Source organism: Lissotriton vulgaris, chromosome 8, assembly GCF_964263255.1.
Source record: "Lissotriton vulgaris chromosome 8, aLisVul1.2, whole genome shotgun sequence".
NCBI lineage: Eukaryota > Metazoa > Chordata > Amphibia > Caudata > Salamandridae > Lissotriton > Lissotriton vulgaris.
In genome coordinates, this window is record NC_141696.1 from 333,772,153 (window position 1) to 333,798,472 (window position 26,320).

At 44.1% G+C, this 26,320-nt stretch overlaps 1 protein-coding gene across 3 annotated transcripts in view; it reads right to left on the reverse strand.

The window, feature by feature from the left end:
* The window catches only part of F5 (coagulation factor V), a 786,312-nt gene that overhangs the window by 468,063 nt on the left and 291,929 nt on the right, over window positions 1–26,320 (reverse strand). For all 3 annotated transcript variants that reach the window (XR_015299279.1, XM_086934096.1, XM_086934094.1), the window contains exon 8: window positions 18,973–19,117. Coding sequence is in view for 2 of the 3 variants with exons in the window: in XM_086934096.1 (XP_086790222.1) it covers window positions 18,973–19,117 (145 nt within the window). In the remaining variant the exon portion in view is untranslated. The remainder of the gene's footprint in view (window positions 1–18,972; window positions 19,118–26,320) is intronic.

Consider the following 26,320-nt stretch of genomic DNA (forward strand, 5'->3'; position numbering starts at 1 on the left):
GGTTTCAAGGTGCTGAGCAGTTTGCCAATTTCTTCTTCAGAGTTTGGTGTGGCTCATAGTTTTGGACGTTTGTGGAAAGAGCTTGGGTTCCTGACTTCGCATGGAACTACAATTCAGCATGGTCAATTGGTGAATGAACTTCTTGAGTCACTTACTTTGCCGTTGCAAGTTGCGATCGTGAAATGCAGTGCGCATAAGAAAATGACTGATGATGTTGGTCGTGGTAATGCGTTTGGAGACGAAGTTGCGAAAGAAACGGCGAGAGATGTGATGAGTCGAATGTATGTTGCGGGTCCGGTGAGATGGGTTCCGGATAGAAGCATGTGTGAAAATACAATAGAGAGTGTGAAGTCCATCCAAGCTGAAGCAACAGAGAAAGAGTTGAATGAATGGAGAGAAAGTAAGGGTAAATTGGATCCGAATGGTTGTTGGGTTGAGTTGTCAGAGCATCAGCGATGGTTGTTACCCAATGCGTATGTGCTTCCAGTGGTTACGATGGCTCATGGAATGGCTCATATCAGTGTGAAAGGGATTTGTAAGTTGTTAGCTCCAGTATGGCAGAATGCAGGAATTCCTAAGTGTGGAGAGAATCTGGTTAAGAATTGTATGGTTTGTTTGATGTACAATCCTGGTAAGGGAACTCCAACTCCAGCTGGTCATTTTGCACCTCCGACGTATCTGTTTGAGGCTTTGCAGCTAGATTTCATCCACATGGAGAGGTGCAAAAACTGAAAGTGGTTGTTTGCTCTTTTTCGAGATGGGTGGAAGCATACCTTTTGAAAGATAATACTGCCTTGTCCACAGCGAAAGCCCTTATTAAGGAATTTTTCCCTAGGTATGGATTGCCGAGAATGGTCTGGAGTGACAATGGGAGTGAATTTGTGGGTCAAGTGATGAAGAGATTGTGTGATGGGTTAGGAATCCGCCAAAAATTCCATGCTGCAAATCACCCCCAATCAGCTGGTTTGGTAGAATGCTATAATGGCACCCTTAAGCTAAAACTAGCCAAGATTCAGGCGAGCTCTGGTCTACAATGGCCTGATGCCTTGCCGCAAGCACTCTGTCCACAAAAATGGCTGTGCATTTTTGAATGGGACTTAGTCCGTATGAAGTGGTTTTTGGTCGCCCGGCAAATATATGGGGGGTGCCGCGGCCAACCAAATTCAGTGAGATAGAGCACCCTGTGTTGCTTGATTACCTTTATGAATTGACGGCTAAATTGAGTGTTTTGCATCAACAGGTTCATGATACCTTGCCACAAGCATCTGAAGATCCAGGACATGCTATCGAACCTGGCTCGTGGATCTTCGTGAAGAATTTCCAGCGGACTAAGAACGAGCAGCCCCGCTGGATTGGTCCTTACTTGGTGCTTTTATCCACACGTTCAGCAGTACGAGTGCGCAGTAAAAAGAACTGGATCCATGGCATATATTGTAAGAGAGCACCTTTGCCTCTGCCGTACGACCGGTGGGTCCAGAAAGGTATTCCTGACTCTGAGACTGAAACCGTGCCTCGTTTTCTGCCCTTTAGTGATGCACGTTTGATTGGAACGAACACTGAACGAGAAAGCGACGATCTTCTGCAAGAAGCTGTGCCTCCGTCGAATCGTTTGGATACTTCTGAACCTGAGCTTTTGTTTCGAGAACAGACATTGCCTGGCAAAGAGCGTTATAATTTGTGACCCAGAATCGTTGGACAAATAAAAAATTAAATTCTTTCTTTGCTGATTTTTAAGGTTAAGCTCTCCTCCGAGGAACTGTTTTGATTTTTGTTTTTCGAACCACCATCCGGGTTCAGCTGTAAGGTCACGGTGCAAAGTCTTTGGAGTGCAAGCCGAAGACATTAGGTCGACGGTTCTGGTTGGTCTTTGGGCGTTCCCTGGACTGACACACGTATTCCTTAGCACGGAACACCCTACCGCCGCGAACAGCACGATTAGAGGATGGAGTTTTTCGAGATGGAGAGACCTGTTGAAAGAATGAGCTTCAAGAGCCAAATATATACTGTAATGAGCAGGAAACGTTTTTTGATAATATGTTTGTTTATGTTGTTTAGCTTAATGATGTTTCTAATTGGATATGTGACATTCTCTTTTCAAGTGACGTTCGTACCCACTACACAACCTATGCCTCCTCCTACTGTTTCTTCGCATTCTTTTCACCCTCTGCCCAAACATGAATCTGTTAGAAGACTGGAATTCGCTAATAATTCCTTTGTTCAGCTTCTGCACCAGCACCAGTTTGGTGTGAACACGACTAATTGTTGGGTGTGTGGTCTTATGCCTCATACTACCGATAAAGGTATTCCTTACCTGGTTTTGCCTTTTAGCTACAATGGTTCTGTGTGGGCATACAGAACGATGTTCATCTATGCTCGTGAAGTCTACCCCCTATGTTCTGTGAAGGATAGTCCGAAGACTAGTGCTCTAGTCAAGAGTATAGTCAATATGATTAGAGGAATTAGTTCCTATGAGACTATCCCGAGAGATGAGACACAAGCATACATTGGTTGGAACGTGACTGGATATGGAGTTAGTCTGAGTGTTAACCAGCGAGCGAAAAGATCCTCTCCGATTTGGATAGTGCCCCATCAGGGACATTATTGTCTGCAAGGTAATGGCAAGAACCTGAGAGCTCAGTTAGGGAAGAGTGTTTGCACTGAGACGTATGTTTTTGCGTCCCAGTCTTCCCCATCGTTTTTAGCAGCTAAGGGTACCTATTTCATCTGTTACGATAGAGCGTATACATGGTTGCCCCCTGATTTGTCGGGCACATGTTTTGTCTCGTTCCTGTTGCCTCCCACGTATTCAGCTGCGGCAGATTACCACAAGACGAGAGTTGTTAGAGGTGTCTTCAGTAAGGAAGATACTGCGGGACAGGAATTAGGAGATTTCTTGAAGGGTTTTCTGCCATTCTGGGGACCTATGGCTAAAAGCAGGAACATTCGACAGTTGACGAGAGTGGTTGAGTCCACCATAGTCGAAACTGCTGGTGCCCTTAGTAACTTGACTGCTGAGCTCCAGTCGGATCGTCTTATGACTCTTCAGAACAGAGTTGCGTTAGATGTCATACTTGCAGATAGAGGAGGGTTATGTAAATTGATTCAATCGAGCCGCTGCGTTTTCATTCCAGACAACGCTCCGACAGTTTTCCAAGCCATTTCCAAGCTACATAAGATCTCCGAGTCTATACATGTGGACGAAGGAGATTGGTCGTTGATGGGATGGTTTTGGGGATTGTTATCCACGTGGGGATGGAAGATTCTGATGGTCATTGGGATGATCTTAGCTATCCTTTTCCTGTTCTGTCTTTGCGTACAGTGTGCTCCTGCTATTTGTGGCCTTTGTGCTACTTTGTGTGCAAGGAGACCTGTCCAGAGAGAGTTGCTAAGTACTAGGATGATGCTACAGCAACATCTTGATGATCTGATGAATATAGACCTGGATTCAGACTGACATGAGTTTGGGTTTATTGCCTATGTAAGGGCAAAAGGAGGGTCTGAGGTTCCGTGATTCTGAACCCGTTCAATAAAGGTCGTCGTATCGAGACGATTTTGGTATCAGCGGACCGCAAATGACGAGTGCGGTATGTACGAGTGTTTTCGTCATAATCGATCAATCGAAACACTGTGTATTCAGGGATTTCGTTAGAACCTACGGGTTCCATTTTGTGTACGGCAGCCATTTTGTGGTTGCCCTCACATAGGCCGATGACTGCGGCTGAACAAGTCTTTGGGACACATGCACCTTTAGCTGACTTTTGTGTGACCTGAATGAACTAACTCCCTTACCCGAGGCTGACCTTGTTGAGCCAGTTCCTTGTTAGGCAGCTGGTCAGATAGAGGTCAAAGAGCAGGACAATGCTGAGTTTATGGTACATGCACACACCCTTCTATCTTGCTTCTCATCTGTTTCTGTTCCTTCCTTTATGGCCTATTTAATGGTTTGGGTTGAGGTCCTTTTTATTATGGTTCTGTCCGGCCTGTCCGAGCAAGAATGTTGGATTTTGTCTTGTCGTTTCTGGTGGGCTGGATAACTGAAAGTGGGCTTGTCGTTATGCGATACTTGTGAAATGTCACTGTATGATTGGTTCATTTGTAAGTAATTGATGCTAGTCAGGAATGTGATTTTCTGCATAAAAGACGATGTCTCGCTTTACTAAATTGTGCAGTCACTAGCGAACCACCCGTGTTGTGCTTCGTAGACCTCTGTTCCTGGTTGCAGCCAATAAACTTGGTCTTTGACGTCACCTAGAAGTGTCCCGTGTCTATGTTTGCCAAGACAGGAGAACTCGAAGACTTCGGGCGTTTCCCCTGGCGCCGCTGGGTTCTAAAACCCGGTTCTTCAGTAGGTTGCAACAATGCAGCCCAAAGTGTGCCAATCCTAAAGCAGATAGAGCAACAGTGCCATATATAATAGATATGGCTTTATCCTGCTCTCTCCCTTTTGCGAAACTTTGGTTACTGCGCTGTGCGAAAACTTAGTAAATATAAATGACAAAGAAAGTCAAATAGGGTTATCTATTCTGGCTCTGTAGATCAAGTAGCTCAAAAAACAACTACTAGATCAGTGGCAAAATACAACAAGAACAAGAAAGTTAACTATCTGACCAATTCTCTATTTAAGCAGACCATCATCTCTGAAGATGGTGTTTAAAACAAGGAAATTGTGAGGAAGTGATGTTATTTCATTAAAATAAAACGGAGACAAAGAATGCATATTCACTTTACCAGTGGTCCGAGTTCATCCGCTGGCTCACTCAGACAAAAAGCAGGGAATAATATATATTTGCACCACTTATTCCTGAGGTCGCAACAACAAATTCTCTGGCCTACACACAAATGTATAAATCACAGATTCCATGTACTTGAAACAAATCACTTGTTTTTGCTGATAAAACTTATCAGGCACTACCATTGTGGTAGTCAGTGCATATTTTGCCCCACAAGGACAACAGAAAGTAATACATTTGCAAACCATAAAATTTTGTTAACCAATTAACAAAATTACATACTCTTGTCAATCAAATTAGTCATAAATTAATATTCACCTTATGAAAGAATGGCTTGATATAATCCAAAGCGAGTCAAATTGGCAAATACAAAGACAAGTTACTTAAAAATTGCCATATGCAAATCAAATGAGATTCAGTTTCAGTGGAGGGGTTGGGGTGGTGGGAAATTCGCTAAAGCTATGCTAAGAAGTCTAATCAATTGGGGAAAGTTCAAGCAGCAAGTGTCACCAAATAAAGCCTTTTAAGCAGAACCAAATAAAGGTCAATCGGGAAAGGATTTTGTCTCCTCTATGAGTGGAAAAATATAGCATAGGGTCTCAAGAGGGAGAGAGGGACATCTGCTACCGAAAAAGCAGATGGGAGCACCTGAATCCAAAAGGTACACATAAATAATCTGAATCTAACTAGCTCAGCAATGTACCATTAAACATAGTTTGCAAAGGGAAGTACAACCCCCTACAGTTCCCAAGAGACTGAAACAATCAGAATACAGTATTTGGTCGATTAGATGTCTTTCCTCCCTTTCCCATACATCACACAAAGATAATTTACAACTGCACAACCTTCAGATGATATCCCACATAGGATGGAACATCATGGTCAGGCTGATCCGAACACATGTACCAGAAACCAATTTATTCAGTTACAGTGAAATGAATGACAATAACATTTTCACATAAAGTTAATCAACTAAACCTATTCACTAAGTGAAACTACTGTAGTTTAGCCTGGTTCCTGAATTGAAAGAAAGGGTGAGAGCACAGTTGTCAGCAGCAAATATTTACCTGTGGCCTACATCAACTATGAATAACTTAGCCTAAACATACTTTAACAATGGTTGTTTATAACACGAAAATCACTTATCTATGATCAAACTTAACATGGAAATCACACTTTAGATATATGGATATAATGTGCATTAATAAAATTGTTTAAGCACAACAAGAAACAGTGAGACTGCATCACCATAAGCTTGAGCAATTGTAGCACTACTTGTAGTACCGTAGAATATTTAATCTGGGTGGCCGGAGTAGTGTCAGAGAACTCCTCTCCAATTGAGATGCAGGGCTTGATTTACAGTCTAGTGATGGGATACTGCGTCACAAACATGACATTTATCCCATTTGTCTTATTACAAGAGCTGCAGGATATTATGAACTTGCAATATGGCGGGCAGGAAATTGCCACGTTTGCGACAGAGTATCCACCCACCAAACTCTAAATCAGACCAATAGTATTCAAAGCGTTTCTGGTATCCAATGAAGGGGTTGCTCAGCAGAGGAAGGAGGCAGCCACCCATATGCTCTCCGAGTTGGGAAGGGGGTCCTCAAGGCTTCTATTGTAGTTGCAAGCGCACCCAGACATACCATCAAAGAGTCAAATTAGACTGTAACAGCAATTATACTTTAATTCTCAAGTTCTCTTGTGGAGGATGTTCTAGTCAGCCAACACGTATTTCGTCACTTTGTATTAATGCAGTGACTTTTCCAGGGCAAATCAGCATAAGGAATAAGGGCAGTATTAAGCTCAGCTGATCCTCAATTTAGAAGTAAAAACAGGAAATCACTGGAACTACTGAAATGGTATCCAGTCCCACATTCAAATCTGGCTGTTGGCTGCATATAAAGGAGTTTGGGTTACTTTATACCAGTGTGCCTACACACTTGTGGACTACACTCACAGCCAAGAATATGATTTCTTATTTTTAGTTTAACTCTTTTAACACAGGTTTATTCAATGACTTTAGAGGTTCACCTTGACATGGGTTGTGGTTAATATATGAGGTGAGTACTCACCCCCTCCAACTAAAACCCCAATTACTTACATTGGTGTCGAGGATTGGGATGGAAGACATTTTGCACCACTAAGTGATTTAAGTTAAAATCAAAAATCCCTTCTGTCATCCGATATCAAAATCAACTTCCAATTGACATTTTATTTTTAATTTCCCATTTTTCGATTCAGGCATTCTATTGCTTCCCTCCAAATTTTGCACCAGTGATTTTTGAAAGGATGGAAGCGGATCCAAGCAGCATTGGGAGCATCAGCATAGCAGGTCTGAGGAAGATGTGTAGAGAAAGATGAATAAAGTTGGCAGAGGGATCCAAGAAGGGGAATACCCTGAGAGCATAGGAGGGTACCCACCTCCTACTGTTCACCACATAGAAGCAAGGCGTTGATGAGGCAGAGGAGAAGGTACATCACCTGCATTGTCCAGAGTAGGAGGCAGTGTGTCCTCTGCAGTCTGACCCAGTCAGAGCGAGGACATACATGCAGAACGAAACCTGCATTTACCACTGGCTATCCTTGCCCTGGTGGAAAAGCAGATGGCATTTGAGAAGGGAAGACCAGCCATAGCCCTGGAGGAGAAGAAGACCATGCTGGTCCATGATAGGGGCCAGCTAGAACTGATCCTGAAGACCAAGAGGGACTCTGAGTCCATTAACAATGGTGGTAGCTACAGGGAAATGCCTAAGAGAGGTAAAAGACCTAGAGCCTAGCTATGTGGTGGGGATCACATTGAAAAGTGGTTTGCAGCATATGAGATGGCCGGGATGCACGTTGTTAAAATGCATGCTTTTACCATGTATGCCTTTACAACGCAGGTTTTTCAGCACAAGTCGATACAACGACTTGCGTTGGGGGGTGCTGGATAGTGAATAGTTTAATTTACTATTCCAACTCCAGTCCGCGTGGATAGTAGGGAAGGTGTTGGATAGTAAATTAAACTATTACCTATCCTAGAGCGCCCCCCAGCGCAAGTCGTTGTAATGACTTACGTTGAAAAACTTGCGTTGTAAAGGTACTGCTTGGTAAAAGTTGTGTCGTAAAGGATGTTTCCCAGATGGCCCTGCATATGCATAGAGTCCTAGAGCCGGACTGTGGTACTAGTCTGTAGAAGCACATGCCATTTGCTGGGGGAGATACCCCATTAGCCCTAGAGGACTTTGACCAAATGAGATATGCCTCCATGGAAGCCCTCACCACAAAGGTTGGTCTGACCCTTGACAGGTATTGCTTAACGTCCAGGGATAGCCAGAAGTAGTCAAACAAGACATGGGTGGATTTTGTCGATTCTTTCAGTAAGGCACTGGATGGTTGGGTGAAGGGCTGCAAAGTGAATGATTTTGATGGATTTTATCATTTGATTACAATGGAGCAGATAACGAACACTTGTTTTACAGAGTTGCATAAGAATCTAATTCACTCCAAGCTAATTGTACCCTGAGAGCTTGGGAATGAGGATGACTTGAGGATCAGCACCAGATTGTCCAAGAAGATACCTAGGGGTGGACCACAAGAGAAATAGGTCGGGTCTCCCTCAACAGAAGGATGGGGGAGCAGGGAAAACCAAAAGAAGTTGTCTAAAGACTGCCAAAAGAAAGCCCCAGGAAGGGAATCCCATTCCTCTTCTGAACATAAGAGGGGGTGGTTTAGTGTCAAGAAACACATGGAGCCTTACAGCCCCAATGGTATGACTGTTTCAAGTCAGAGCACAAGAGTGCGTATAACATTTTATCCAAAAAGAAGTAACCCCCCCACTGGTAGTCCTACACCAGGGATTGCAAGTTTAGTACTAGGGAAAAGGTTACCCCAGTTAGCTCAGGGTGTAGTGCAGAGGTTACCTTAGAGTTCATTGATGACAGAGAGATGTATAAAGCTCACATGCATGACAACACTAAGAAGAAGAGATAGTGGCTCACCATCAATGGTCAGAGGATGGAGGCTCTGAGAGATGCAGGAGCCAGAATGACTACTGTGAGATGTCATCTGCTGTCTTCAGAGCAGGTTATCACTCATGCAGTCTGCCAGTCTGTGACAGCAGACAACCATGTAAGCCACTATCCTGTGGCTTTGGTTCCCTTGGAGTGGGATTGGGTCTCTGGTTCTCTGAGAGCAGCTGTGAGCCCAGCAATACCTGTAGACTGTCTGCTTGGGAATGACCTGGGGTACACCATTTGGAAGGAGGTGGAGCTCAGGTCTCATCTGGAGATCTTGGGTTTGTCTGAGTGGGAGATTATGACCACAAGTTCCATGGCAACCCAACAGGGGAGTAGGAAGGACCTGGAGCCTGAAACAGTGGCCCAGTTGCCTGCCTGGAAGTGGAGGGGCAGGGGGCATGGAAAACCTGCCCTGGAAGTTCCCATGGTCCTGGAGGAGGCTGATCCTGAGGGAGCGGCCCCAGAACTTACGGGGCAAGATATTGCTGCCCTGGAAGACTTGCCTGAGCTAGCTGGGTGGCAAGCTGCAGGAGGACCATCCCCAGGAGAGTTCTGCAAGGTGCAGAAGGCAATATCTAGGGTGATCAGCACATTTAGTGGGACAATAAAATGAATGAAATGAAATACGGATTTGAATAGCGCAGGTTATCACCCGTGAAGGTATCCAGGTGCTGTCCATAGCCACAGGGAGATTAAGTGATTTGCCCAGAATCACAGGATGCTGAGTTGAAGCTGAGACTTGTACCTTGATCCCCAGCTCCAAAATCGGCGGCTCTGGCTGTTAGGCCACATCCTCCCCTATTTAGGCCACATTCTCTCCCATGACAGGGACCCAGAATGGTCTCCTGTCTAGTAAGCTGAGGGTACCTGAGCCTGGGTCATCCAGAATATGTGTTGTCCCCCAGTGCTTTACAACCCTACTACTGGATTTGGCTCATGAGATCCCCTGGCAAGACATCCGGGGTAGGCAAAACCTTTTATTGTCTGGTCACCCAGTTTTATTAGACCCAGATGAGGACTAAATCAGATGCATTCTGTAGGCCATGTGTAACCTGCCAGGCAAAGGGTATGTCAGGGGTAAGGCATAAGGCCCCCTGCAATGTTTCCACCTGGTGGGAACACCGTTTGAGAGGGTTTGTTTAGATATTGCTGGGCCTCTGCCTGTGGTGGCCAAGGCACAGGTGGGGATCTTCGCCCAGAAGGGTTTCCCCCCCAAGGAGTTGTTTCAGATAGGGGCACAAACTTCACTTCTGTCTACATGAATGCCATATAGGATGAGTGAGGGGTAACCTACAAGCAGCTGCGGCCGCTGCAGGTAAGAGCAGTGGGCAGTGAGGTCTGGTGGGCGGGGGGGGGGGGGGGGGGGATTTCTACGGACGATGACAAAGGAAAATGTATTATTTATTTAATTTCCCCTCATCATCGTCTGTCTAAATCCCCCCTCCCTCGCCGGGCCCCACCGCTCTTACCTGCAGCAGCCGCGGCTGCCTACAAGGTCTCTGCACCAGATCATCCCCAAACAAATTTATGACTAAGCACTTCCGCTTTGCAGTAGAATACCCCTGCATAGTGGTCTTCCATTAAAATTTCAATACACACTACTCGTAATTAGAGATACCCAAACTCTGTGACCTAAGGTATTAAACAGTTAATTTCATGAGGTTTTGATATCTAAGCTGGCCCTGATCCTGTATACGAAGTTCTGTCCTGATGGGGAGTTTTTGTGCGGTGTAATGACAGTTTCGCAAGCGCTGAGAACCATGCTCATTGAAGTTAGTTTGAGCTTGCTCACTGTACATGTAGCTAAAGGTTGCGGAGAAAAGGCATAAGCAACTATCACTGACCAGCTCATCCATAATGCATAATGCATGGACTGCATAGACTGTGGGAGCGGGTCCCTGGTGGCACAGCTAGGGCATTTTGAATTACCTTCGGTGAGAAATAAGTTGATGGAGGGTGTCTCTCATCATTTAGAAGTACTTCTAAACAATTTGGGACTTCATCCATTCATGTGCCTTTTGATAACTCCTGCTCAAGAGTTCTGCAAAATTGTTGCAAGCAGATGTATCTGACTGTGAAAAGACCAGTTCAAGATCTTTTGAGCTAAAGTTGGCAGCTGAGGTGAGTGAGTTCCTCCCTGTTTTTTCATGTATTACATGACAGTTATATTGTCAGTGTTCACCAGCACTTTTTTGTTTTGAATGTGTGTAAAACACTATGAGTTTCAATTGTGTTGCTGTCAATTACTGATACAGTAAGCAGGGTCACTGTTCCTGCACATCCCTGTGTGCTGAACAGTCATGTTGTTCAGATGCGTTCCCCAGCCTGTGAGTGAGGGACCTGTAGTTGTTGCCACCTGCAGTTTAGGGTCTACAAAAAACCAACCTTGTGGCAAATTCTTTTTAGTCTCCAATGCATGTCTATGCTGAATGTTGGCCTCTACCAAGACTAGATTTTGCCATTTACCAGCCCTTTGTGAGAATTGCTTGGACAGACATTTCTGGGTTATACCCGAAGTCATGCATATGGTAATATGGTTATGCATGAGTTTATCATCCCCAAAGGTTTCATTGTTATTATTACAGTTAATGGAAGCAATGTCTGAAAAAGAAAAAGCAGCTTTTAATTAAAGTGCCATCAACCTGTCTGTGTTTGGGTAGACTTTTCCTTTTCTTAATATAGCCCTTATGAAAGTGTGAATTTGTTGTGAATCGAGATGGGTCTTTTTTGACACTCACTGTGAATCCTAACCTGTGTAGCAGTGATACTGTTGCATAAGTGGCTGGTAGGTGATGCCCTTTATATGCCAACTTGCAGCCCGTCCCGACGTTGTCCGGGAGCAAAAGGCTGCTTCAGGGCCGCAGCCCGTCCCAACGTTGTCCAGGGGTCCCCTGGAGCGCAACCGCCACCTTCTGGACCCCAAATCAGCCGAACCGCCACCTTCATGGCCCCAAATCATGCGCACACAGTTCACCGCTCCTAACGGGCCACTCCTCCCCGCGCTTCACTTAGCCGCACACGTTCCGCCTCCTCCCAGCGCTCCCGCGCTTCACCTACCTCAGCCCGACTTCACCGCTCCTCGTTCCGCCTCCTCCCATTGCTTCAGTCAGCCGCACACGTTCCGCACCTACCTCAGCCCGACTTCACCACTCCTCATTCCGCCTCCTCCCATTGCTTCAGTAAGCCGCACACATTCCGCTCCTCCCCGCGCTTCATCTATCTCAGCCCGACTTCGCCGCTGCTGTCCGCCGCTCCTCCCTGCGCTAGATGATGTCAGCACGCAAGTCCACATTGTTTGCTCACACGGCCGGCGCTACTTCTTAGGGACTACTTTTTTTATTGTTGATTTTTTAAATAACGTTTATTATTTTTTCTTATAGCGTATGTCCATCTACAGGACCCCTCCTTTTCAACGGGACCCCCCCTTTCCAACGCTGTATTGGGTGTTGGGATTGGTTGTGTACTTTTCGAGTTTACCCGCCTCAAAGGTTCACAGTTCTTACTTTATTAGAGTAGTATAGATTGTCCAGATAACACATGGATTACACTATGTCCGAGATGCCCTGCGACCACCCTATAGTCTTTGTGAATAGTCTTATTGCTGCTGTGAAACTGAAGGGGAGCACCTTGCATTGATTGTATTGGCTAGTAAAAATACATGTTAGGTAGCATTGATGCACCAGATGGACAGGAATGTGGTAGTAGGTAACCTTGAGGATTGAGGATTGCCATGTGGTCTCCAGCGCTGAGCAGAGGAATGACATCCTTCAGTGTTGTGATGTAGAAATGTTACAATAGGATGCAGCGGTTGGGAGACCTGAGATTGAGGCTAGGCCACAGTTGGGGATAAGGTAATATAGCAATTGCATTTCTAGTCCCTGCTGGTGCAGGAGTATGGGTTTGACGCCTCCTTTGCTGAGCTTGTACTTCTTCTCTGAGCTGCTGCTGGTGGATTAGACTGATTAAATAATACGTTGGTGTTATGTTTCGTGGTGTGGTCTGACCTCAAAGCAGTATCCCTGCTGCATTACAGATAGGTCTGACTTGCCTGAGGTTATTTCCTTCCATTGAGGAAGGAATAATCCAATCCTACCCTGTTGTGTGATTAGCGATAATTACCAGCAAGTCACTCTTTTTGGCCCTGATTCGACTGGTGTGGGTGCTAACCAGAGCTCTGTGGTCGTGTAGCTGTCTTTGCACCGCCTCTTGTTTTTTGATGGTGAAACCCAGACTTTGAAGACTGGGTCTGGAGCATGCCCATGTCCTGGGCATTATCAGTATCCTTTTTAATTTTAAACGTCAGGGCCATATAGATGTTCCCCATCAAAGGGGGCATTTATGAGATTGTGCTGCAGCTTAGGGCTGGACCCAGACATCCTGAGCCATGACTGCCTGTACGGGATCACAATTTCATTGACATCTTTGGAGGCAGTATCTTCTGTATCTAAGACACACCAGATGTTGGCAATGGAGATGGTCTTGCCTTCCTCAAATTTTCTGGAAGTTGTGCTATCTCCTCTGAGTGGTATCTATCATACTTTGTGAGGAGCCCCACTGAGTTGGCGATAAATCATTGTGTTGCAGCCCCAACTGCCACATGTTTCCCAGTGGCATTGATAGTCTGTCTCTCCTTGTCTGGAGGCAGAGTTGCTCAGTGCAAAAGCACTCCCCCAAGCAGTATGCACCACCAGAGATAAAGGAGACCCAAGACCTTTGATGTAATTGGGGGTCCTCTAGAGCTGTCTTGCACATTCCTTCTGAGGTGTGACAAACCTAGACTTCAATGGTTTATTGAAGTTTTCTGTCACACACCTAGACATGCTTCCCAGCATATGGCAGGAAACAGAATAAGTGTTCCGTCTTGATAGAGTCTCTACAAGGATTCCTCTCTAACTCTACTAGTTAGAGCCTAACTTAATGGACTTCCCATTGAATGGTGGTATGATGTGCTACAGTGACATCACAGGGTGATGGCTAAGACTCCAAGGTTGAGTCATCCTGAAGGTCAGCGTTATACTTTTCCATGGGTCATCCCCCTCATGATGTAGCCATGACTGGTCATATGGGTGCTGGGTGATATCTCAAATATCCTTATCAGAATCAGAGATTGTGTGGTGAGAATCCTCAAGTGGGGTTTACACAACCTCCAACTGGAGAACCACAAGTTCACCAATGATATGCATGGAAAGCTGCAAGAGCATTACCAGAAGGCAGAGAAACTGCACGACTAACCACTGAGGCCCAGCGACAAGTAGTGCGTGAATAAGAAGTATCCGCTTTACATAATACGATCTCTCCCAGTCCCTAATAACTCCCAGAACATGTTTGGCCACAGGATTGGTTGTTACGAGTGCATGCAGCCGTCTCATATTAGCCAATGGGCCAGCAACACTCCAGTTTTGGGCAGCCTTACATATTACAATACTGATCACATAAAGGTCTGGTGACAACTGCACAAGACCTAAAATACACCAAGGGCTTCTTTCAAAACTTGCAATTTTAAACAACTTTGTACAGGGAGTCAAATTAGCTAACATTACCTACGCCTATTCAGTGTGATGTTATTTCAGTGCATTGATGTAACTCCTTTATCCTGGGTCTGGTGAAATACACATGACAATGCAACATGGCACAATCTATATTTACAATTTTGCACTGAGCAATGTAGTATGTATGTGTTGTGGTAGGGGAGGGCTGTCTTGACCCATTTGTAGCATTTCTTCTCTTGATCAATGCTTCTTCACTCACTCAAAAAGTAATAAACAACACATTAAACTCTATGAGGCTTAGTCCTAAATGTAAATTTACTATGAGTATATATATACATGTGTTCATTTACTCTTACGCTATGTAGTAAATGTACTACTTTTGGCTATTCATCATTTACAAGTGTAAATTTAAATCCCAAATTGGATAATTCAGAAGACCTCCCTTTTTTTGATATTTGTAAATGTAAAAGTGCACATTTGTTACTATTAGTAGCTTTTCACATGTAGTTGGAAATTTCTGTCACCAAGACGGAGATCTCTATCCGGTAAAGTATAGAGAAAAGTGAAAAATGTTTATTAAACATCAAATAGTGAGTATATATAATTTTATGTTAAATATTAATTCAAATTAATTCCATATATTTAATGTGCAGAGCGGAATAGAAAATGCTGCAGCACGATTAATGTGATTTTGAAAAAAAATGTTTTTATTTAAATATATTATATTAAAATTATTTTGTAAAACATTTATTAATAATATTCCCAAATAAATAAAATGTTTATATTTGTTGATTATGTATTAAAATTAATAAAGTTATGTATAAAATTGAGTTAAATTAATGTAAAACATTTTTTGATAGTTATTTTTACATTTAAAAGGGGTTATTAAAATATTGTATTTTTTATGTATATGTACTTTTTTGTATCAAAAATTTATATATATAAAAAGTCCAAATAAATTAATTTATTTTAACATTATTTCCTATGGAGTGCTATTTTAAGTCCCTGCTTTCATTTTATCCTATGTAATGGTTGCTGCAGGACCAGTGGTTTTGGCACATGTTGCAGGACTTACTCCAAGTATGAGCTGGAGTACATTTACCATTGGGTTTGTTCCTTTTTGGCAGCTTGTGAATATGAATGGACTTACTCTTGTGGACGGGTGCGTGTCCCTCCTAAACTCTTCCCTACACCCCTTCTTCCTTCGCACTCAACACCTCCATTATTTCCCATTGTCCAGATACTCCCCCTGTCCCTCCAACATTTACTTCTAAAACATAGGTGGCATTTGCAGAGATCTCTCTACAGAAATGAAAGGAGAAGCGGAGATGTAGACCTCCGTATGTAGGTCAGTGAATAGTATTTTGTATTGAGTAGCAGAATTGCAGTGCTAGTAAAAGTACAATAAAATGCAGTTTGTGATTAGTCCCATAAGTGTCTGCAAATACACAATGTATTGCAGAATTTATATATTTATTGATAACCTAAAATTACTTGGATTACTTCAGACTTTCATTCATCTTTACGCAGAGTATATAAAAATTGAATTAAATCTTTCCTTCATGTTGTTCGTTGATGTCTTCCTATTTCCCTTTACCTAGTTTTGTGTCCACATGAAAGCTTAGACCCCCTTATATGCTAGTTTATCGGTATGCTCAGCCAACCCATCACATTATTTGTGATATAAAGTTTGTTTAGTCCATTTCGCTGGAAAAAATATCAGGGTACAAAGATGTTTCATTCATTGCTGATATCGAAACGATGCGGCTGAATATAGAAAACATGTTTATTTTTATGTTTGGTATTTGTACGGGCAGGTATATTTTATATCCTGAATTAAGACATTTTAAGTGTTTTATTAAGTTGTATGTATAGTGGTAAAGGTTTTTCCTAACCTAATCAAAAAATCTTTATGAACCTTTGAACAATTAATGAAATTGTTCTTTGTAAGGAGCTCTAATACCTCTTAGTTTCATTAGCGTTGTTCAAAAAATGTCAACCAATTGCGCCCAAATTAAGCCTTAGGATGTGCTTTTGCTTATGCTTAACGTTGTTACTGTTTCATCATGATGGGGCTGTTGAAAATAGATATTCTAGTCCCAGTAAGCCTTTTGTTGTGTAAAATACATAGATATCGCAACATGCTCGTTGTCCTGGAAATTATTTTGTACAGTTCTCGTATATATGGGCTTTGGTGCAGTAGCCCCTTTTCAAAGCTCCAGATGTGAATAAACTAGCATTGGCAAAGCCAATAGAACTAACCTTGCAAAGGCTCTACCTGACTGTATTACATTTGGGCTTTGACAATGATTTTTTCCAATGACTTTTTCAAAAGGAAACATTTTTTTTTTGTATAATGGTATCAAAGAAATAACTTTTTTAAAAGTGTTAGTTTAATGTTCCGAGATAGCAGGTGCAATCTTGGGGCAGTAACTTAAAAACATTTGTGTGAAGGCAAATTAGAGAAAAAGGAGTCCACCATTAGCAAACTGTTGCTGTAGTGCCTTCCAAAACTGTAATAAACTATTTGTTTTTTTATTAAATGATACCCAAAGCTAATGGAAAAACAGCAATTGAGGGTTGGTGGGGTAAGATAGGGAGGCACAGTCAAAATTAGAGTCGGTGTAATCGGGTGTGGCAGAGCAATGGAGGCATTAGCGGGGTCAATACGATTAAAAAAAGGTGGACAAAGAGGGTTGGGTGAAGAAACGAATGAGCTTGGGGAGGTGGAGGGAGCTACCCAAAAAATGTGAGAGGTGAGGAATTGAGGGGGGGAAACAGCACACAAGGGAGAGAGCAATAAAACACAAGAATTCCCACAGAGCACAGAAATAAAAGAAATAATAGTCCCCTGAATGCAAGCAGTAGAAGGATACATCCAATCTGACAGATGATAACTAAGCTGGGAAGGGACAAACACAAGAAGAGGAAGGAAAGCCATTGAATAAGAATCAATAATAACAAAGTTTCCAGGAAATCCAACCAATTATAAGCAAACGACGGAAGCAAAGCGCAGTGTAAATACTGGTACTGTCCACAGTAAGTTTTAGAAAACAGACAGCTAAAAACTGTAGGAGAGACTTAAAAGACTAAAGAATTTATGCATAGAGATATAAATACAAGCTTGATGATCCACATCACCAATTGGTATTAACATCCTCCTAAAAAACGACCAGATATATGTCATTACAAAGAATTGCTGGAACAGAGAGTCCATAATTATGAAACCCTCACAACAATTAATTTCCTAAACTTGAAATCCACTACAATTGTAACCCATACAATGACCATGTATTTTCTCCCCTAATCCTAATCATTAATCTAAGATAACCATCACGTTGACAGTGGATCACCTATCTCAGCCATCTGCATAATCAACATGCTTTTAGTACCATATATAAACTCTAACCTTATCCAAACCCAAAGATTATAATCTCTATCCTAAATCTTCCTTGTACTCATTAACCTAAACCTACTAAAACCCGAATCCTTATCTTAAACTATTCCTGATTCTCACTAATGTCTACTCTTAAACTTATCCAAACCTTCCCTTTTTTACAATGAATTGCTAATTAAAAATGTTGTGCAGACTTTATTTTTTCTATTCATACCAGAGCTTATCTGTCAAGCTATTCTCTTGTGACATGACAAATTATATTATATTACTATTCAAATCCAAATACTAGATAGTGAGAATAAATCAAATCAAGCTTTCCACTACCTGATGTTAGCGCTGAATTATCACTGTCATGCACAAGGACAATATCTTTAGTAAAGCTTGTGAAAAGCATGTCACTTTTGACTAACCCGTAAGTCATACAGTTATATTAAGTATGAGCATCTAAAAATAATTTCAGACCTCGGACACAGAACCTCAAACATTTATGTGCATTTTTAAACAAGGCTTCTCTTCTAGAACGAATTAATAAAAGCACATGCTCACTGCAATGGAACAACACCAGGTATATATATTCCCCAATCTAGGGCCGTGTAAAGTGAAAGAAATGACTCCATATCGGAGCAGGAATCAATGCATTAGAAAGAGACCAAAACTTAATGGCAAAATTAGATTGTTACAATTCTTATTAAAGAATACTATGGTTTCCTCTAAGGAAAATGGGCTACAATAAATACTTTATTTAAATGCGGTCACAGATATGGTGGTCTGCTGAACCTCACAGGCCACCATCTCTTTAGTGAGTTGCAATTTCTAACCCACCTCATGACTATTGATGAGGTAGGTTGAATTTTGACCCACTCTGAACAGTAATTTAGCAAATCAACGCATCAGTACACAGGTTGGTCGCCAAAATCCTGTTGGATTTGCAAGAAGTTAGTACTTGATTTTTGTCATTTTTTGTTAATCCACTTTTCATACAACTGGCCCAAGTCATGACATACTCCTGCCAGAAATAGTGAAGTTAGTAACTCTCCTAATAAACTAGAGCTTCAATTTCTGTGGGGCAATCCAAGCATGCTTTGCATGGTGCCAGAATTGGCCGCATCCCACAAACTGAGGTTTCCCGATAAAGGACCTTCTCATGAAATACTATTCCTAGACCATTTTTAATGTAGCATTGAACATAGCAGTCATCATACATATCATCCTGTTCAACTTCAAACATCAATATCATACACAAAAGCCAGAGTTAAACCTAACATTAGTTTCAGTTGTTGTTCTGGCTCCAATAGTCACTTCAAGATTAATATTTCAAATTGAATACTGTTGTGATAGTCTGTTGTACATACCTTAATTGTGTCTTTGACTTGAGCACTAATGACAGGACCCAGAATCCCCTTCTCAGAAGACTGTTCAACACGCTTCGTAAAGCTATCATCAGTGTACTGTCTATAGACAACCTTTTTATATAGGTTTTTGGGTAGAGATTGCGTTCTGTTGAAGAAAAGCACAAGTTGAACAATCTGAAAACATTATTTTAAATGTTATCTTTACAATAGGTCTAAAGGCTCTGACTTTGGAGACATATCAGAAGGACAGAAGGAGGTGTAGGATACGAATAGTTATCAGAGGCAGCTTATGAGGGGACCTGATGTTTATTGTAATTCTAGGACACAGCACAAAATGATTCTGCAAAGATAAGTGGCAATGAAAATTGCACTCTGTTATATCTGTAATAGCCCATTCAGCTTTGCTTTAGGTGATCTCTGAATGAGCACCCCCTGTGATTAGAAACAAAGGGGTGAACCCACTAATTTACTGTGTATTGCAGCAGCTGCATTGCTTTGCTGCTTTGCTCTAGGAGAGAGCATTTTTTGCAAATCTGCTGTCTTCTCCAACAATGGCGCTGTTTGAGCCTGTCTGGAACACACCAACAAACCTTTACAACATAGTGCAAAGGTGTGTATGTGTGTGATATGTCTAGCATAGGTTTTGTATTGGAAGGCTTTCCTTCCAGTACAAACTAATATGCCTAGGCATACTTCAAAACGTTTTCCATATTGGAGATCTGCTATACCGTGCAGCAGACATACTATGTGGGTCAAGTTTGGAAAAGTTAAAAAATGTGTCCAAATTAACTTCTGCTTTGAGTCAACGCAGAGCAACGCAAAGGCTTATATGAGATTTACTAAGCTATGCAAGGCCTGCTTTGGTTGGCTTTGCATGGCTTTGTAAAGAAATGTAAAACAATGCAGCAGCTTGCGCCCCATTGCCTCATGTTTCTTAGTCGTAGGTATTTCTTTTGGTGGAAAATGGGCTTTCCCGTGCATCTACCAATGAATTTCATGCAATTCCAGATTTACTAAGGTTTGTAAAGCTAGATTTTTGTGAAATCAGTATGTCTACCACAGAGAGGCGCAACAAGGAGAAATATGTTTATTCTCATTAGTTCCTCGTTCAATGCATTCTGCATCACACGGAGAGAGAGAAAAATGTCTCTTTGGATTGTTTTTGCCCGTAATGGAAGCACCATTGTGCATGGCATTGGAATGTAAAAGCTTTATCATCACTTGGCACCGTGCTGAGTCCATTGTTGTGATTTTTCACCAGAACAAAGTGTTGATAAATCTACCTTAAAGTTCCAAGAAGTGAGCAACCTTCTTTTGAACCCCTTTTGAACACAACCTTTTTTAAGTGATTGGCCTTTTGCTTTTTAAGTCTCTTATGATTCGAGTTGTCATCCACCCATGAATCACTTGTTTATTTCAAGTTATTCTAGACTCTGTTACAACAATTGCGCCTAACAAATGAGGTAAGCAAAACATCAGTCCAACACATGCTAACTATTCAAACGACTATGAGTATTCAACCCTACCTATCGTTTAATGTCGAGGTATGAAAGATTTTTATTAATACGTTTTAGGTTGGGTACGTCTTATCACTTAGTCACCTGTCCTAAAACAACTGACTGGGCAGCGATTTTACCAACATGCCCTTGTGATAATGATTCTTTTCAATCTCCAATCCATACAATCCTATTCTTTAAATTCTATAACGAACCAAGAAGACGTTGGGTGACCCCAATTTTAAAGATTATGGGTTTCCGTAGATGCTGTCCCGCTTTTCTTTCTCTCCAATTTTTGGAAGAGGAGTGCATTGCAAAAGATATATATTTTAACAAAAAAAAAGTGTCCAGAATTAAATCAAATATAACAAAAGGAGCAATGATATGGAACCGATACACAGCCCCACACAGGTGTGTATAAAAAGCCCTCACTCACCAACCTGGTTGGTGACATGCTTCATCATCGGGCCCCACTGGAGAGGCCGAGTGACTCCCCAGTGTGCTACAACGCCAGTAATACTGCGGAGCAGGTTTATTGCGAATAGACGTGAAGTGAGTGAATTAAAGTGATAGTGATATTTAAAAATGTCTGCAGTGTATCAAAAAAAAGATTTAATGTTTGATCACCTGGACATATTAAAAATGAGGTATGGGAAATACGGCCAAAATAAATTGTTTGGTTATTTCCAATATCTTATTAGTCTGTTATTTTTGCAAAAGATATAGCAAATTTCTGAAGTTTGTTGTCAGACATAGGCCAAATTTAGAATAGGTTTGTTAAAAATTTAATTTTTATATTATTATCATGTTTTAGACTGATTTTAAAGTGACCATCTTTCTGTATATCATATAAAGTCAAAACTCTCAAGGAATTATCATCTATATGTTATTAGAAATATACATTGTAAATATGTATTTTAAATGTCAATCTTCAGATGTACTTTTATGTTTTTTTCACATATTTAAAAAACCGAATAAAAAGTTTTTGACTTGACTTGACTTGACTCTGTCAGCATTATGCAGATTCACTTTTTATTAATCCATTTACACAGGAATGCATTTGTTAAAGTTTTTTTAGTTTTAAATGGCTTTTTATTGAGCCAAAATAAAGCATAATAAAGCATCGCAGTACAAAGTATATGTAACAGGTAGACCAGTCACGGATTGTAAGCACGTGTCCATATAGCGCTAAGGAAGAATTGGCATAGGAAGTGGTTATTCGATAAGAGCGAGATGATCCAGAAGAGGCACGTGACAGGCTATTTTGGCCAACAATTTAGAACAAACCAACCCCACAAAACCCCTCCGCCCCCCCCAGCCAACCCCCCACCCTCCTCCGCAACCAGTGAGCCATACGTTAGAGGTCCATTGTCTATGGATCAGAAAGAGATATGCCCTACACACCCTTGAAGTGATTAGGTGCCAGTCGCCGGATCAGTAAGGCGTAGCAGCCGTAAGTATTTCGGACAGGTAATTTCGTTGAATTCTTTAGACAGCAGCAATATGAATGGTTGCCAGACCTTCTGAAATTTGGCTGTAGTTTGGGAGAGAGTAGCCTGAATACGTTCCATGCCCAAGGTGAACCAGAGTTTGTGTAGCCACCCTGTGTGAGTGGGTTTGGACGCGGACCCCCAAAGCGAAAGGATATGTTGCGTGGCAGCTTGCATGGCGATGCCAATCTGGCGGCCTCGGACAGACTTCAGGGGGAAGGTAAGTGCGTTGGGTAGCCCCAGGATGGCGTATGCGGGAAATCGAGGGATCTCGGTGTCAAAGGTCGCATCAATGTCGTCTAAAACTGAGTCCCAGTAGCCCCGGACCTCCCTGCAGTCCCAGAGGATGTGTGTCAGAGTGCCCTGTTCCCCGCAGCCCCTCCAACACAGGTCGCTCCTAGATGGGTTCTCCTTGTGAAGCCTGACTGGCGTAAGGTGCCAGTAGGTCGCCAGCTTCACAGCCGATTCTCTGCCTGCTGTATTGCGTGTGGTATGTGATGCTATGTAGTACACTTGGCCCCATTCTTTAGGTGATAGTGTTCTGCCTAGTTCGGTTTCCAATCTTTTCTGACCAGCGGGTTTGTGTATCGCCGTTGGAGGTGTGAGCATTTTATATATATCAGAGATCAGGTGGCGATCAGTGTCTCTGGTCAGGAGCCATTTCTCGAAAGGAGTCATGGGGCGCCCCACCAAGGTGACAGTCGCAGAGTCAGTAAGCCAATGTCGCAATTGAAAATTTTGGAAAAGGTGGGGGTTAATGATGTCATAATTTTGTTTGATGTTTGAGAGAGTGAGGAAGCCTTGTAGATCAAAGAGATCCCCAGCGCATCTGCATGCTGTGCCCCGCCATTGTGTGAAAGCCCGGGGGTCGTTACCCGGAGGGAAGTCTGGGTTATCTAGGAGTGGGGTAAATGGAGAAGGAAAGGTGGTGAGGCCGCATTTGACGGCCACCGCATCCCATACCTTGGTGACTGTGCGGGTAATGGGAGAGTTGGTGAGGTATGTTGGTCTATGCTTTTTGGGCAGAAAGGGGATCGCCCACAGGGATCGTTGGGCCATGGCTCTGTCTTGGAATAGCCACCTCTTCTCCGACTTGGGTCTATACCATTCCACTAGGTATCTGAGCTGCGTGGCGTGGAAATACTGTAATAAGTTGGGGACCCCCAGGCCTCCCTCATCTGGACCAGCTGTTTGTGAAGTCGCGCCCTTTTACCCTCCCAAATAAAGTGGTGCAGTGCTGCTTGAAGATTGGAGATGGTGCCTTTCGGGGGGAATACTGGGAGAGTCTGAAAGACGTATAGGATTTTGGGCAGGGCCGACATCTTCACCGCCGCCACTCTGCCTAGGAGGGACAGAGGCTGTTTAGACCATCGCGTGAGATCCACCTTAATCTGAGCGGTAAGAGTCTTGTAGTTAAGAGCCACTGTCGATGTTGTCGAATGGGTGAGGGTAACCCCTAAGTAAGGGAGTTCCGTGGTGACTTGGAGGTCACAGCCATAGTCAGAGGCCGTGGCGTGCAGGCGGGCATTACCCCCCAGTGGCAAAATTAGGGACTTTCCCCTATTGATCTTGAAGCCTGCGACCGTAGCGAATGTTTCCAACTCCATTAGGAAGGCGGGTATCGAGTGGGTGGGCCGGGCAAGAGCAGCTATGATGTCATCAGCGTATAGACTGATGGTATGTGGTTCGCCCCCGAAGGTGACTCCAGTAATGTCAGGGTTGTCTCGGATCCTCTGCGCCAAGGGTTCGATGTAGAGGGCAAACAGAAGGGGAGAGAGTGGGCAGCCCTGTCTCGTCCCGCGTTGGATATCGAAGGGGTCTGAGCGTATCCCGCCCAGTCGGACTCGGGCCTGCGGTTGATGGTAACAGCTGGCTATCCAGGAACGAAAGCGGTTGCCGAGTCCGAAGCGGAGCAGTACCTGTTGTAAGTACGCCCAGTCAACGCGGTCGAAAGCCTTCTCCGCGTCGATGGCCACGAGCGCCGTGTCGGAGTCCTGGAAGTGTGTTTTATCTATTAGATGTAGCATTCTTTTAGTGTTGTCGCTACATTGGTGATTGGGCACGAAGCCCGATTGGTCAGGTTCCAGGATTCCGGGTAGGAGCGGGCCCAAGTGAGCTGCCAGCACTCCAGTGAAAAGCTTGAGATCTAAATTCAGTAAGGAGATCGGACGGAATGCCGAGCAGTGGGTCGGTTTTTTGCCCGGTTTGGGCAGGACGATCACCTCAGCCGCCAGCATATCAGGGGGGATAGAGCCCGGACCTTCAAAGGAATTGATGAGTCGGGTAAGGACAGGGGCCACTAGGTGGCTGAACAATTTGTAAAAACCCGCTGAGAAGCCATCTGGGCCTGGGGATTTCAGTGGGCGAAGTCTGGATATAGCCACTGTGACTTCCTCTAATCGAATGGGAGCATCCAGCGTATCCGCGCTGGATTGGGACAACTCCGTAATGGCTGCCGAGGACAAATATGTGTCCACCTCCCTAAGGGGTGGTGCGTCAGCTTTATACAATGAGGCATAGTAGGTCCGGAACTCGTTGGCTATCTGGGGTTCCTCAGTGAGAGTGTTCCCAGAGTTGTCCGTGAGGTCTGTGATTCTTGTGCAGTGGGCTTTGGCTTTGAGGGCGCTGGCCAGTAAGCGTCCAGTTTTGTTGCCCCCAACGTAGTATGTGTGTCGGAGGCGGAGTGCGGCAAATTCCGCCCTATCTGTGTCAAGGGAGGCCAGTTGGGCCCTTGCCGCTTTCAACTGTCGCCAGACACGTGGGGCGCCAGTGCGACTGTGGACTCTCTCCAGTTCCTCGACCTGGGTTGTGAGTTCGGACCTCTTCTCCCTGTGATCTCTAGCTTCCCCGGCCGCTATAGCAATGAGCTCCCCATGGACCACCGATTTCAGGGCTCCCCAAAGGGCTGACAACAACACTTCCGGTGTGTCATTATTCATCAGGTAGTCAATGATACAGGTGTTCAGGCGCTCACGGATCGCTGGCCTTTGCAGCATGGTTTCACGGAGCCGCCATGTACCACGAGGGCGGGAGGTGACAGGGGCTGTGATGGTTAGCTCAATGGCCTCATGGTCCGAGAGTGCCGCGGGGACAATGTCAACATCGGCTACGTTAGGCAGCAGCTCAGACGATCCTATGAAGTGGTCTAGCCTGGCGTAAGTGCGGTGGACATGGGAGTAGAAGGTGAATTGTGTTGCGGTAGGGTGTACAGTGCGCCATATGTCCACCAGGTCTCTCTCCCGCAGCCAGTCCGCCCCAGCGGCGGTAATAGCGCCTGTATCCCCATAGCGGTGTCCTGATCTATCTTTGGTGGTGTCCATGACTAAGTTAAGGTCCCCCCCGACAAGTAGGAGTGTGTTAGATAATTGAAGGGATTCAGAGAGAGCGTTCTTCAAAAAGGTTTCCTGGCCTGTGTTGGGAGCGTAAACCGACCCAATCGTGAGATGTAAGTCTCCAAGTTGAAAGGAGTGTGCGAGGAGACAGCCCTTAATTTCCCTGATTTGGTCCCTACCTTCCCTCTAAAGTGCCTAGAAATCAGGATGGCCACCCCAGCTTTCTTGGTGGGAAGGAAAGAGAAAAATTGTTGGGGAAAGGCACGTGAGCGCAGTCTGTGCCAGTCCTTGGGCAGCAGGTGGGTCTCTTGGAGTAGGCACAGGTCCTCCCCAGAGTGTTCCAGGTAAGAGAGGATCGCCCGCCTCTTAATAGGGTTATTTAGGCCTTTGACGTTAAGTGTTAGTATCTTCAGTGTGGGACTAGCCATTGTTGTAGAGGATGGGTCGAAGTGCGTTATAACGTGTGTGTGTTCCCGGCCTAGATGTACAACGTTGTGGAAACATCTGTGGTCTGAGGTTGGGCAGTAAGGCAAAGAAATAGAGTCCCATCAGTCCGTTAGTATCAAATCCCCCCTGGCACACTGGTTCCCCCCCAACTCCCCCCCCCCAACCGTCCCCCCACCACCCCCCTTGTACCCACAACTGTTCTCCATGAGACAAGGATACTGTCAACAATCCCCCTAACTCCCGCTCCCACCCTAAGCCCCAACTCCCACGTATGTGTGGGTATAGTCCCAGTCCTGTCAATTCGCACATGGCTGTGGTGAAGTCTTCCAGTCGTGTCGTGGCTCGTGGCGGACACTTCGGCCCCCCGCCCGAAACCCATCCCCCTCTCAGGGGGGAAGTAAGCTAAGAGTGATCTCCCAAGTGTTGCAGCTGTCAACCTGAGGAGGAGGTCTCTTTGGCCACCTCTGCAACCGCCGTGGTGCGCTCCTGAGTGATAATAGAGGCGTTCGGCCTCAGGTGGTGTGAGGGTGAACGTCTGCGGTGCACAGTTTGCCATCCATTGTCCCGGGGCCTTCTGGACGGG